General features: G+C 40.1%; 1 protein-coding gene across 2 annotated transcripts in view; it reads left to right on the top strand.

Annotated features, from left to right (window-relative positions):
• Nucleotides 1-13,833, top strand: part of DNAAF9 (dynein axonemal assembly factor 9) — a 171,286-nt gene that overhangs the window by 70,915 nt on the left and 86,538 nt on the right. For both annotated transcript variants that reach the window (XM_055264885.2, XM_055264886.2), the window contains exons 9-10: nucleotides 3,564-3,619; nucleotides 6,640-6,775. In XM_055264885.2, the coding sequence (XP_055120860.1) occupies nucleotides 3,564-3,619; nucleotides 6,640-6,775 (192 nt within the window). The remainder of the gene's footprint in view (nucleotides 1-3,563; nucleotides 3,620-6,639; nucleotides 6,776-13,833) is intronic.

Genomic DNA, 13,833 nt, shown 5'->3' with positions numbered 1-13,833 from the left:
TTTGAAATATATTTTTGCCATGTCTAAATTCTAGATTGACAGTTTTTACCTTTTGATACTTGAAAGATCTTGCTTCAGTGTCTTCTTGCTTGCATTATTTCTGATGAGAAGTCCTTCATCCTAATCTTTGTACATACCATAGTCTTTTATCCCAATCTCTGAATATAGCAGGCCTTTTTTTTTTTTCCCTCTGGCAGCTTTTAAGATTTTCTCTCTATTACTGATTTTGAGTAGTTTGATTATGGTATGTCTTGCTGTAGTTTTCTTCATGTTTCTTGTGCATGGATTTCGTTGAGCTTCCTAGGTCTGTAGATTTATAGTTTTCTTTAAGTTTGGAAAGTGTTTCGCTATTAATTCTTCAAATGTTTTTTCTTTTCCAAACCTCTCTTCTTTCTTTGAGGGACTCCATTTGCTTCTACATTAGACCACTTGAAGTTGTTCCACATCTCACTGATATCCTTTTCAGTTTGGGGTGTTCTTTTTTCTTCTATTGCTGTGATTCTAAGAGTAAAAGAGATTCCAAAAGGTATACTCAGAAGTGTCACTGTCGTTTCCTGTTACTCTTTTCTTATTGCCTTCTTCTTTCCACCCATTTTCCCCACTCCATTGACAGTAGGTAACAACCCTCTTGAGTTTCTCATTTACCTTTTCTATTTCATTTGCACAAATGAGCAAATACATGTGCATTTTCTCGTATTGTCACCTTTCTAACATTGAAGAGTAGCATATAGTCATTTCCACTTAACAGTATATCCTGGAACTCTCTCCCAGTCCTTTTGTTTTTTCTTTGTTTTCTTAATGATGTAAACATATTCAAGTCAGTTCATTGAGATCTTTGTTACAATTCATAGTACTCCATTTTGCGGATTTGTCTTAATTTATTCAGCCCCTCTTGTATGTGCACATACTGAGGTTGTTTCTAATATTTTGCCATTACAAACAGAGCCATAGTAAATAACTCAGCGCTTATGTATGTTCCTATTGTTGGAGGTATATATACCTACCTAGTGATGGGATTGCTGGGTCAAAAGGTGAGTGCATATGTCATGTTAGTTATTGCCAAATTCCCCTTCAGAAGGGTTGTGCCTGTTTGCATTCCCACCAGCACTATATGAACGCCTGTTGCTGCACAACTTCACCAATAGAATGTATTCTCATACTTTAAAAATTTTCAGTCTCACATGAAAAATAGTATATTGGTATTGTTTTAATTTACATTTCTCTATTAGTAAGTTCGAACATTCCCTCTTATGTTTGATGACCATTTTGTGTATTATTAACTGAACTAGAGAGCATAGGTTTTAGGAGAGTTTTTTGTCCCCTGGCTTTTTTTTTTTTTTTTGAGATGGAGTGTCGCTCTGTCACCAGGCTTGAGTGCAGTGGCACGATCTCGACTCACTGCAACCTCCGCCTCCTGTGTCCCCTGGTTTTTAAGAGTTTGTTACATATTTGGGCTATTAGCATTTTGTCTCTAGTATATACTCCCAATACTTTTTCCATATTTATCAGTTGGTTTGTTTATAATGGGTTTTTTTCTTGCCATGCAAACATTTTTGTTTTTATATAAATTGATCTGCCTTTTTTTTCTTTGCCTCTGGATTTTGAGTCATTATATAGGGAAAGGCTGTAATTGAAGGTCACCCTCCAGCACTTGTATGGCTTGAATTTTTACATTTAGATCCCTAATCCAAATGTAATTCGTGGGAATATGTTGTGAGATATGGATCTACTTTTATTTTTTCCCTCAAATGATTACCAAGTAAGAATCCCAGCTGTACAAGTTCACTAGCTCTGTGACCTTGGACAAGTAAATTAACTTTGTATCTTTGTCAACTCATCTCTAGAGAGGAAATGATAGAATGAAGCTCATAGGTTGTTATTAGGATTGCTTGAGTTGATAAGTGCCTATCACAGTCACATGGTAAGCCCACAATAAATTTTAAGTATTTTGTTAATCTATAGTTTTTACAGATCAGTAAGACAAACATCAGAACTCCAATTGAGCCAGGCATGGTGGCTCATGCCTGTAATCCTAGCACTTTGGAGGCCAAGATGGGTGGATCACTTGAGGTCAGGAGTTCAAGACCAGCCTGACCAACATAGTGAAACCCTGTCTCTACTAAAAATACAAAATTAGCTCGGTGTGGTGATGCGCACCTGTAATCCCAGCTACTTGGGAGGCTAAGGCAGGAGAATTGCTTGAACCTGGGAGGCGAAGGTTGCACTGAGCTGAAATCATGCCATTGCACTCCAGCCTGGGCAACAAGAGCAAAACTCCGCCTCAATAAATAAATAAATACTCCAGTTAGTAAATATCCGGAGAATGTAAATAAACTGTTAACTAATGAAGGGAAATCCAAATGGCCACTGAACATGTCTAAAATATTCTACTTCATTAAAAATGCCAAGGGGTATAAAACAAGACAACAAACAATGAGGTCCCATTTTTCATTTGTCAACTTGGCAAATATATTGAAACCATTTCATAGGCAGTGCTTATGAGGAGACCATGAGACAAGCACACTCATATTGTAGGTAGACATGTATATGGATAGAACTTTCTTAAAGAACAATTTGGCAACATAGTTCTGCCTTTTTATTCTATGATTTCATTTCCAGATCTGCCTTAAGGAAATCATCAGAGCTGCAGATTAAATTTATTAAGTTCATTTCATGAGGTGTGTGTGTGTGTGTGTGTGTGTGTGGGTGTGTGTGTGTGTGTGTATGTGTGTGTATTTTTTCCATTATATTGAAGAATTAATAACAATATAAATTTCCATGAACAGAAGACTATTTAATAAAGTTTAGTGCAATCATATATTATCTGTGATGTACCATAAAGATTTGAAGAAAATTTACCAAAATGTTAATAGTTTTTAGACATTATAGGTTTTTATTGTCTTCTACAATGAACGTATATTAATCAGAAAAAAAACAGTAAATATTATTTAGTGGGATTAAAATTACCATTTGAATTTTTGGATCCTTTGGACATGAGAGCATGCATGTTAAGTTTTGATTAGTGTTTAGCCTCACACTATGCATCCAAAAGCTGAGACTTACTTCATTGATTTCCCAGGAAACTTCCATCAGTATACTTCGAAATTCCTTGGATTAGCACAGTAGAATTTGTATATATTAATGTATTGGAAATGTAGAAGAAATTTTTTTTTTTAAATCTCCACATGATTAGCAACTTGGACCATAGATGGTGATTGGTTCAATTTTCTTTCAGTAGTTAAACACTGTACATTAAAAGGATTTTTTTCTTTATTTTCCTTTTTGCAAGTTTTTGTCTTTTTTTCTTTTTTGGTATTATTTTGTTTGCCACTTATTCCTAAAATTCATATTGCTATTCACCATACACATCTTTCCATGTTCTTATAATAATCTACAAACATCTCTGTCTTTCTGTAGCTCTCTCTCTCTCTCTGTGACACACACACACACACATGCTATACACTCTCCTGAAGCATGTGTGTACATACATACATATGTGAGGGGTTTTATGACTGTTTTACCAAATTGTGTTCTTAATATATACAATGTTGGCTTCTTTTTAGCCATTCAGAAGTTATTTCAGTCATGGAATGATCTCTAGCCATATAACTGAAAACAGGTAAGTTTCTTTCTTGGGGAAGAAGGGTGAATGGTGATAGAGAAAATGGAATTGGCAAGGGGGTTGGCTGTGGGGGTGCATTCAAGTTCAGAAGCTAGAGTCAGGAAAATATGGGTGGACTTTAGTCATCACAGGGTAAGAAATCTGTACTCTGTAAATGTGTCTGTTTCACTGCTTTCATTTTTATGTTATTATTTTATAGTAAACTAGCTTTTAAAACACTGTTGTCAGCCAGGTGCGGTGGCTCATGCCTGTAATCCCAGCATTTTGGGAGGCCAAGGTGGGCAGATCACCTGAGGTCAGGAGTTCGAGACCAGGCTGACCATCTCTACTAAAAATACAAATATTAGCCAGGTGTGGTGGCATGCACCTGTAATCCCAGCTACTTGGGAGGCTGAGATAGGAGAATCACTTGAACCGGGAGGCGGAGGTTGCAGTGAGCCGAGATCGTGCCATTGCACTTCAGCCTGGGCAGCAAGAGTGAAACTCTGTCTCTAAATAAATAAATAAATAAATAAATCACTGTTGCCTGCTAAAATCTAAAGAAAGGAATTTTTAATTTCATTCTGGCTCAGGAAAATGACAGGAAGCAAATGAAAATAAATAAATGGGACCTAATTAAATGAACATGCTTCTGCACAGCAATAGAAATAATCATCAGAGTACACAGACAGTCCTCAGAATGGGAAAAACTATTTGCAGACTATGCATGTGACATATGCATAGTCCAAGGGCTGGGCAGGGGAGCAACAGTGGCTTGCAGGGAGTAAAAGGGATCAGGTGTGAAGGTCCAGCCCCACGAAGATGGGTTCAATGAGGGTTCGAAAATGTTTCTTCCCACATATCTTTTGTCATGATCAGCAGGAGATACTTCCTCTGATGGATAGAGAGGACATTTCTTCTCTCTTTTCTTCCCCCAATTCCAATCCAATCTAATAGTGAAACAACATACCCTGGCTAGGACTCAGAGTCATCTTTTTCTGCCCAAAGTGTCACCTAGCTTGAATTAAGCTTCAGAAGAAAAATCAGCCAAGCTTACTTTTAAAAGCCCTTGTTTGTCTGAGGCTTAAGGTAGTATTTTTAAGAGTAGTGAAAAGAAATGCAGAGAATTCTTTACATGGCACACACACTGAAGGCAATTTAGGAAGAAGATAGAGGATAGAGTCATCAAATATTCACTGAGAACTACGACATACCAATCAAGAGAGATTCATGGTTTAAAAAAAGGAAGCAAATATGATTACTACCCTCATAAAGTTTATAGGGTAGTGGAGAAAAAGACATTAATCAAACATCTTAAAGAAATCTGTTATTACCAACTCTGATTGGTGCCATGAAGGAGAAAAGAGCATAGTACTTTGAAGCCCATCACAGGAGAGCCCAGCCCCCTCCAGGAGAGAGCTGAACAATGAACAGAGATAACTGGGAATAGGAGGAAGAGCAGAGACCCTGAGACAAGAACATAAGGGACATCAAAGAAAATGATCTTGGCTGGAGTATTGAAGTTGGAGTTGAGTGGCCTTCTATGGAGCTGAGAAAGTTCACCAGATCATACAAGTTCTCTTTAGCCACGTTCAAGATTGTGGCCCTTCTCCAGAAAATAACATAAAGGCAGTAAATTGGCACGTTTAAAGGATTATCATCTGGGAGGCCGAGGTGGGCAGATCACGAGGTCAGGAGATCGAGACCATCCTGGCTAACACGGTGAAACCCCATCTCCACTAAAAATACAAAAAATTAGCTCTGCGTGGTGGCAGGTGCCTGTAGTCCCAGCTACTCGGGAGGCTGAGGCAGGAGAATGGCGTGAACCCGGGAGGCGGACGGAGCTTGCAGTGAGCTGAGATCGCGCCACTGCACTCCAGAGCGAGACTCTGTCTCAAAAAAAAAAAAAAAAAAAGATTGTCATCACTGCAATGTAGAGAATCCATTATAGGAGGGCAAGAGTGGAAACGGGGAAACAGTGAGGAAGGGTTGCAGTTGTCCAGGCAAGAAATGATGGCAGCATGGACTAAGGTTGTGGCCATGAAGATGGAAGAAAATGGTTAAATAGGAAGGCTTTTGGGGAGGTTGATTAGATTTGAAGGCGGAAGAAGCAGAAGTCAAGGAGGCCTTTCAGATGGCTGAGTTCCTGGGTGGGTCGTGATGCCGTTTATTTCCTGCAAGAACTGGAAGGGGAGCAGACATAGGGAACATCATCACAGAGGAGAGGAGGGAGCAGCAAGCTGCAGGTAAACTCTGGGACTATTCGGAGACCAGGTGGAAGAGGAGGATGACTGACTGGGGAGACTGAGGGGAAACAGTTCTTGCAGTGGAGGGTGGAGGGAGTCAAGTGCTTCTCAGAGACCAAGGAAGGAAGGAAGACCTGAAGACCATCTGTTGGATTTGCTGTATGCTACGTGAAAGTCACTTGGTGACTTTGGTAAGAACTCTCTGGGTGAATGACTGAGGAGGCTGATTAGAGTGGGCTGAGGAGTGAGCAGAAAGTAGGGGAGAGGAAAAGTTCAGCCAAGAGGGCAGGGAGGAAGGGGGTGAGTACAGAGCCGGGTATGTGTGGTATTGAGAAAATTTGCAACCCTTCTGTGCTCCTTCCCTATCGAAAGTTACTCAGGAATTGGTGACTGCTCTATTGTCTATCTAGTCCAAGTATCATAACTGTCATCCTTTAAGACTCATATTTCTGTTAAAATTCTATTTTATAATACCGGAGTTTTGCTCTATCACTGTATCATGGACAGCAAACTTATGGAACTTATTCCTCAAAAAGTGGGACATGCTGAAAATACAAACCTAGCTTGAGTTTAGTTATGTCCCTAAATGTTAACTGATCCCTATGGGTCAGTAGGGAGACAGCTGGCATCCGTTTCCAACCAGCCAAGGATATTCGGTCGACTGTACTGACTGACCGCTTTGCTCAGGCTGCAGTTGTCCCTCAGAAAAGCCTGAGGACTTATTAAGGTCATGGAAGGTTGTCTTGGCCAGGAACTGTTTTCTAATCACATGTTTTTGACTTTGCTCTCTAGCCCTAATCGGCAGCCATTTGTTCTCTTTGGTAATCACTCCACACGAGAAAACCTGAATGCTGGCAACTTTAACTTCCCTTCTGAAGGACATCTGGTACGAAGCACTGGTCCCGGCGGGAGCTTTGCCAAGCACATGGTAAGTGGCTGGACTGCCTGGTGCTTGATTAGTTTTATTATCAAGTTGCGGGGGCGGGGTGGGTGGTGGGAGCTAGACAAAAGGAACCTTTTCCAGTTAGTGTGTTGATTTAACCCTGAACTTGAAGTTGTTTTAGAGTGAAAAGAAGTGATTAGAAACTGTGTATACTTTTTTTATAGGTACTAGGTGTGATTTGAAAACATCACATTTAATTTTGAAATATTTGAAGGAAAAAGTTCAGAACATAGTTTCACAAACCAGTCTTTAAGTTGTCAGAGTAATATTGTCAATAGAATTTTTAAAATTCAAAATAATTTGAAGATAGTTATTCCAAGCCTAAGTTTGTTATGCCTTGACTGTTACATTTAAGGACAGAAGCCAACCTTGATGATCATTGTTTGTTGAGAGTGCCAGAGAGAAGATTTTTGCATTTGGTGGCAGATTGTCTGCTACATTCTTTTAAAGAAAACATTAGACCTGAATATGAGACTTTAACAATTGTGAAAGTCTGTGCTATCTCAGTGGAATGTTGAGTATTTTCAAAATGTCTCTGGCAATCAGGAAAGCTGTGGTTAGTAGGTACTAGTTTTTTTGTTTGTTTGTTTATTTTTTGAGACAGGGTCTCACTGTGTCACCCAGGCTAGAGTGCAGTGGCACAGCCTTGGCTCACTGCAGCCTTGACCTCCCAGGCTCGGTGATCCTCCCACCTCAGCCTCCTGAATAGTTGGGACCACAGGCACATGTCACTGTAGCCTTCCTGTCTTCCCGAGGGAAGGGGGAAATAACTAAGAAACAGTTTTGATGGTCACAGCCTGGAGACACAGGCCCACTGAAAGACTGAGATTTAACCGTAAAATCATAGAATGGTTGCCTCCCCCATTACCTTAGCATAGGTCTACAATATAATAGGGGGTTACTGCTGACAGAGCTGCAAGGTACATCTAAGGTGGAGTTCACAGGGAACCCAAAGGAGAAAAATAGAAGAATACTAGAGGGATTTGAAGTCCCTGGCACCTTCAGCTTCAGAAAATATTAAACAGAACCCAACTCCCAGCCAGATTAACATAAAATCCCACATTAAAAGTCTATTTCTTCAGTTCCTGTTACCTGATACATCATTTTTGGCTTTCAACAAAAAATTACAAAGCATGCTAAAAGGCAAGAAAAAACACTATTTGAAGAGACAGTGCAACCATCAGAACCAGACTCAGATATGACTCATATTTTGTAATATACAGATTATTAAAAATAGCTATGATTAATGTTAAAGGCTCCAATGGAAAACATAGGCAACATGTAAGAAGAGATGAATAATGTAAGCAGGGAGGTGGAAACTTGAAGATAGAATCAAAAGGAAATGCTAGGATTCAAAAGCACTGTAATAGAAGAGAAGCATACCTTTAATTGGCTTATCAGTAAAGCACACATATCCATGGAAGGAATCAGTAAGCATGACATTGGTCAACAGAAAATTCCCGAACAGGAGTGTGAAGAGAAGAAAACAATGAGGGAAAAAAAATCATCCAAGAACCAGCTGGGCACAATGGCTCACACCTGTAATCCAGGCACTTTGGGAGGCCGAGGCAGATGGATTCCCTGAGGTCAGGAGTTCGAGACCAGCCTGGCCAATATAGTGAAACCCCATCTCTACTAAAAATACAAAAAATTAGCTGGGTGTGGTGGCAGATGCCTGTTATCCCAGCTACTGGGGAGGCTGAGGTGGGAGAATCGCTTGAACCCAGGAGGCGGAGGTTGCAGTGAGCTGAGATCGCACCATTGCACTCCAGCCTAGGCAACAAGAGCAAAACTCCGTCTCAGAAAAAAAAAAAAAAGAAATCATCCAAGAACCCTGGGACAATTTCAAAAGGTATAATGTGCATGTACTGGGAATACCTGAAGAAGAAAGAGAAGAAAACGGAAGAAGTACTTGAAGTAGTAATAGCCAAGAATTTTCCAAAATTGATGACAAAGACACAAAACCACAGACCCAGGAAGCTTAGAGAACACCAAGCAGGATAAATCCCAAAATCTCTATGCCTAGGCCTATCCTATTCAAACTTCAGAAGATCAAAGACAAACAGAAAATCTCCTAAGAAGCCAAAAGGGGAAATAAAACACCTTACCTACAGGGGAACAAGCATGAAAATTCCAGTGGACTTCTTATCAGAAACCATACAAACAAGAAAAGAGTGAAATGATACTTTAAAGTGTTGAATGAAAAAACACACCAACCAAACAACATTTTATATCCAACAAAATTATCCTTCTAAAGAAAAGGGGGGAAACAAAAGAGAAATACTTTCTCAGACAAACAGAAAAATTGAATTTATCACTAGCAGATCTGTCCTGTAAGAAATGTTAAGTTGTTCTTTATGTATGTGTGTGTGTATGTGTGTGTGTATATATATATTATTATACATACACTATGTATGTGTGTATATATTATATATTTAATTATATATAACGTAATATATAATATGTATTATATATGTAATATATTATATATATATCAGCAACTTGGATCCACATAAAGAAAGGAAGAGCATCAAAGAAAGAATAAATGAAGATAAAATGAAATCTTTTATTTTTCTTATTCCTAATCTAAAAGGTAACTCTCTAATAATAGTAACAGTGTATAGGTGATTAAAGCATGTAGATAAGTGAGTGGCAGCAATGTAATAAGGCACAGGAGGGAGGACATGGGAGTACTCTGACACAAGGTTTATGCACTACACACAAAGTGATAGAGTGTAATTTGAAGGTGGACTTCGATTAGTTATTAATTTATATCACAAACTCCAGGGAAACCACTAAAAATGTCCACGTTTCAACTGAAAAATCACTAGAGATCTCAAACTCAATGAGAAAAGACAGTCATCAGTGCCAGCACTAATAGAACACAGATGTGAGAATTAACTGACAAAGATTTTAGAGCAACCATCATAAAAATACTTCACGAGGTCAGGAGATCAAGACCACCCTGGCTAACACGGTGAAACCTGGTCTCTACTAAAAATACCCAAAAAAAAAAAAAAAAACTGGGCGTGGTGGCACGTGCCTGTAGTCCCAGCTGCTTGGGAGGGTGAGGCAGGAGAAGTGCTTGAACTCGGAAGGCGGAGGTTGCAGTGAGCCAAGATCACAACACTGCACTCCAGCCTGGGTGACAGAGCAAGACTCTGTCTCAAAAAAAAAAAAAAAAAAACTTCAGTGAGCAACTACAAATACCCTTGGAGTAAATGATAGAAAGTTTCAGCAAAGAAATAGAAGATGTGTAGAAAAACCAAATTGAGGCCAGGTGTGGTGGCTCACGCCTGTAATTCCAACACTTTGAGAAGCCAAGGTGGGCAGATCACAAGGACAGGAAATCGAGACCATCCTGGTTAACACAGTGAAACCCCATCTCTACTAAAAATAGAAAAAATTAGCCAGGTGTGGTGGCAGGCTCCTGTAGTCCCAGCTACTTGGGAGGCTGAGGCAGGAGAACGGTGTGAACCCAGGAGGCGGAGCTTGCAGTGAGCCGAGATCGCACCACTGCACTCCAGCCTGGGGGACAGAGCGAGACTCCATCTCAAAAAAAAAAAAAAAAAGAAAAAAGAAAAAAAAAAGAAAAACCAAATTGAGTTTTTTTAAAGTAAAAATAGACCAGGCGCGGTGGCTTACACCTTTAATCCCTGCACTTTGGGAGGCTGGATTACCTGAGGTCAGGAGTTCAAGACCAGCCTGGCCAACATGGCGAAACCCCGTCTCTACTAAAAATACAAAAATTAGCCAGGCGTGGTGGCAGGCACTTGTAAAATCCCAGCTGCTCGGGAGGCTGAGGCAGGAGAATCACTTGAACCTGGGTGGCAGAGGCTGCAGTGAGCCAAGGTTGCGCCATTGCACTCTAGCCTGGGAGACAAGAGCGAAACTCCATCTCAAAAATAAATAAATAAATAACAGTAGTCAGAGTTAAAAACTCAGTGAATGGGCTCAATGGCAAAACAGAAATGAGAGAATAAAGAATCAGTGAACTTGAAGATAGAACAATAGAAATCACCCATCTGAACAACAGAAAATAGACTGAAAAAAACTGAACAGCACCTCAGAGAGCTGTGAGACTCTCACAAAAAATCCAAATATTCATATTGTTGGAGTACCAGAAGGAGAGGAGAATGAAGATGGGACTTAAAAAATGAAGAAATAAAGGTTGAAATTTCCCCAAATTTGGCAAAAAAAACCCCCACAAAACTATGAATCTACAAAATGAAGAAGCTGAGTGAACCTCAAATAGGATTAAACCCCAAAATACCCACACCAATACACATCAAAGTCAAATTGTTGAAAACTACAGACAAAAAATCTTTTTTTTTTTAAGTGGGATCTTGCTCTGTCACCCAGGCTGGAGTGCAGTGGCTCAATCTTGACTCACTGCAATCTCCACCTCTTGGGTTCAAGCAATTCTCATGCCTCAGCCTCCTAAGTAGCTGGGACTACAAGTGCACACCACCATGCCTGGCTAATTTTTGTATTTTTAGTAGAGACAGGGTTTTGCCCTGTTGGCCAGGCTGGTCTTGAACTCCTGACCTCAAGTGATGCGCCTGCCTCGGCCTCTTAAAGTGCTGGGATTACAGGCATGAGCCACCATGCTCAGCCCAAACAAAAAATCTTGAAAACAGCCAGAAAGAAATAACACCTTACCCATAGGGGGAAAGACAATTTTTTTTTTTTTTTTTGAGACGGAGTTTTGTTCTTGTCACCCAGACTGGAGTGCAGTGGCATGATCTCAGCTCACTGCAACCTCCACCTCCCGGGTTCAAGCTATTCTCCTGCCTCAGCCTCCCAAGGAGTTGGGATTACAGGCACCCACCACCACACCTGGCTAATTTTTGTATTTTTAGTAGAGACAGAGTTTCACTATGTTGGCCAGGCTGGTCTCGAACTCCTGACCTCAGGTGATCCACCCGCCTCGACCTCCCAAAGTGCTAGGATTGCAGGCATGAGCCACCATGCCCGGCCAACAATTTTTGAGTGAAAGTTGTATTTCTTTCTCATCAGAAACCATGAAGGCCAGAAGGAAGTGGCACCTATATTTCAAATGCTGAAAGAGAAGAATTGTCAACCTAGAAATCTGTATCTAATAAAAATATCCTTCTAGAATTAAGGGAAAATCAAGACATTCACAGATGAAGGAAAACTACAAGAATTTGTTGCTGGAAGACCTACCTAAAAGAATAACTTAAAGAAATTTGGTCCAGGCCGGGCGCGGTGGCTCACGCTTGTAATCCCAGCACTTTGGGAGGCCGAGGCGGGCGGATCACGAGGTCAGGAGATCGAGACCACAGTGAAACCCCGTCTCTACTAAAAATACAAAAAATTAGCCGGGCGTGGTGGCGGGCGCCTGTAGTCCCAGCTACTCGGAGAGGCTGAGGCAGGAGAATGGCGTGAACCCAGGAGGCGGAGCTTGCAGTGAGCCAAGATCGCGCCACTGCACTCCAGCCTGGGTGACAGAGCTAGACTCCGTCTCAAAAAAAAAAAAAAAAGAAATTTGGTCCAAACAGAGAGGAAATGATAAACGAAGGAATCTTGGAACATCAGGAAGGGAAGAGAACAAAATGATCAAGGCAGTGTACCACTGAATTATATACCTTAAAATGATTTTATCTCAAAAGTTGCCAAAAAAATTTAAAAACCACCCAGTGAATATCCACATTATAGATTGTATTGTAAAAGCAATTTCTGCTCTCAGGTCTGTATCACTCCAAAGCCAAAGAGTTTTCACTCATTAAGTCAGTAATCCTTGTTGAATGTCTAGTAAATGCCAGTCACTGTGCTAGATGAAGGGATAGTCATGATCTTTGCCTTTGAGGATCTCATAGACTTGAAAACTCCATGGAAAGCCAGCTAGGAAATGTTTGGACCCAAACACATTGCTTCCTTTTTCTTTCTGAGTTGTGAATTTCTTATCATCCTGGGCTGACTGAGAGCCAGCTAGGAAATGTTTGGAGCAATAATTTAGATGTCCATTACACGCCTATTAGAATGGCTAAAATTCAGAAGACTGACAACACCAAATGCTGGTGAGGATATGGAGCAACAGGAACTCTCATTTATTGCTGGTGGGAATGCAAAAAGGTACAGTCACTTTGGAAGACAGTTTGGCATTTCCTTACAAAACTAAATATAGTCTTACCATAAGATCGAGCAATTTCACTCCTTGGTATTTACCCAAATAATTAAAAACTTATGTCCACACAAAAACCTGCATATGGATATTTATAATTACCAAAACTTAGAAGCAACCAAGATGTCTTTCAGTAAGTGAATGGATGCTATTCAAGGATAAAAAGAAAAGAGCTGTCAAGCCACAAAAAGACATGGAAGCTCCAAGATTCTGATGTCTGTACTGAGTGGACAAAGAAACTATTCATTTGGAGAGGGAACACTGAGGAGAGTCAAATTGGATGTGTGTGAAGTTCACTTTAGACAGTGAGTTTGAAATGACTGTGAGACACCCACATAGAGCTGAGGCGGCAGTGGTTAGATACATAAGTCTAGGATTGCGAGGATTAGTCTTGTCTGGAAGTAAACATTTGAGCATTCCCTTGGTATGAAGGGGGTAATTAAAACCAAGGCTGTGGATAAGATTATCTGGATATATATTGTTACTTATTTATTTATTTCAAAATCTTCCTTTGAATACAAGGATAGGTACCTTTAGACCAGACATCCAATGAAGCTGTCTTGAGGTTCTTCTTGTTTTTTTATAGTCTTTCAGGGAAGTTCACAATTGATTCAGCCTGACTTAAAATGTTTTTAAGAGTCGTGCTCTGTGACACCAAGGTTTAGACTCTTAACCAGTTACTTATTTTAACAACTTAAGAAAATCCAAAGTTCTTTCCTGAGAGAAATGTTGACTCTGTGTATAGATCCCATTCTACTGGCCAACACCTGTGCTGGTATGTTGATCTTCTGACTGAGATACACTTCAGATTCATGTACTCAAGTGTACACAACTGAAAGAGAACTGTGTCCCTTCAAATCTGGGGTTTAAACCATATGACTTTAACTCAATTCATAGC

Source organism: Symphalangus syndactylus, chromosome 24, assembly GCF_028878055.3.
Source record: "Symphalangus syndactylus isolate Jambi chromosome 24, NHGRI_mSymSyn1-v2.1_pri, whole genome shotgun sequence".
NCBI classification, from domain to species: Eukaryota; Metazoa; Chordata; class Mammalia; order Primates; family Hylobatidae; genus Symphalangus; species Symphalangus syndactylus.
The sequence above is the reverse complement of the archived record's forward strand: the minus strand, read 5'-3'. Positions and strand labels throughout refer to the sequence as shown.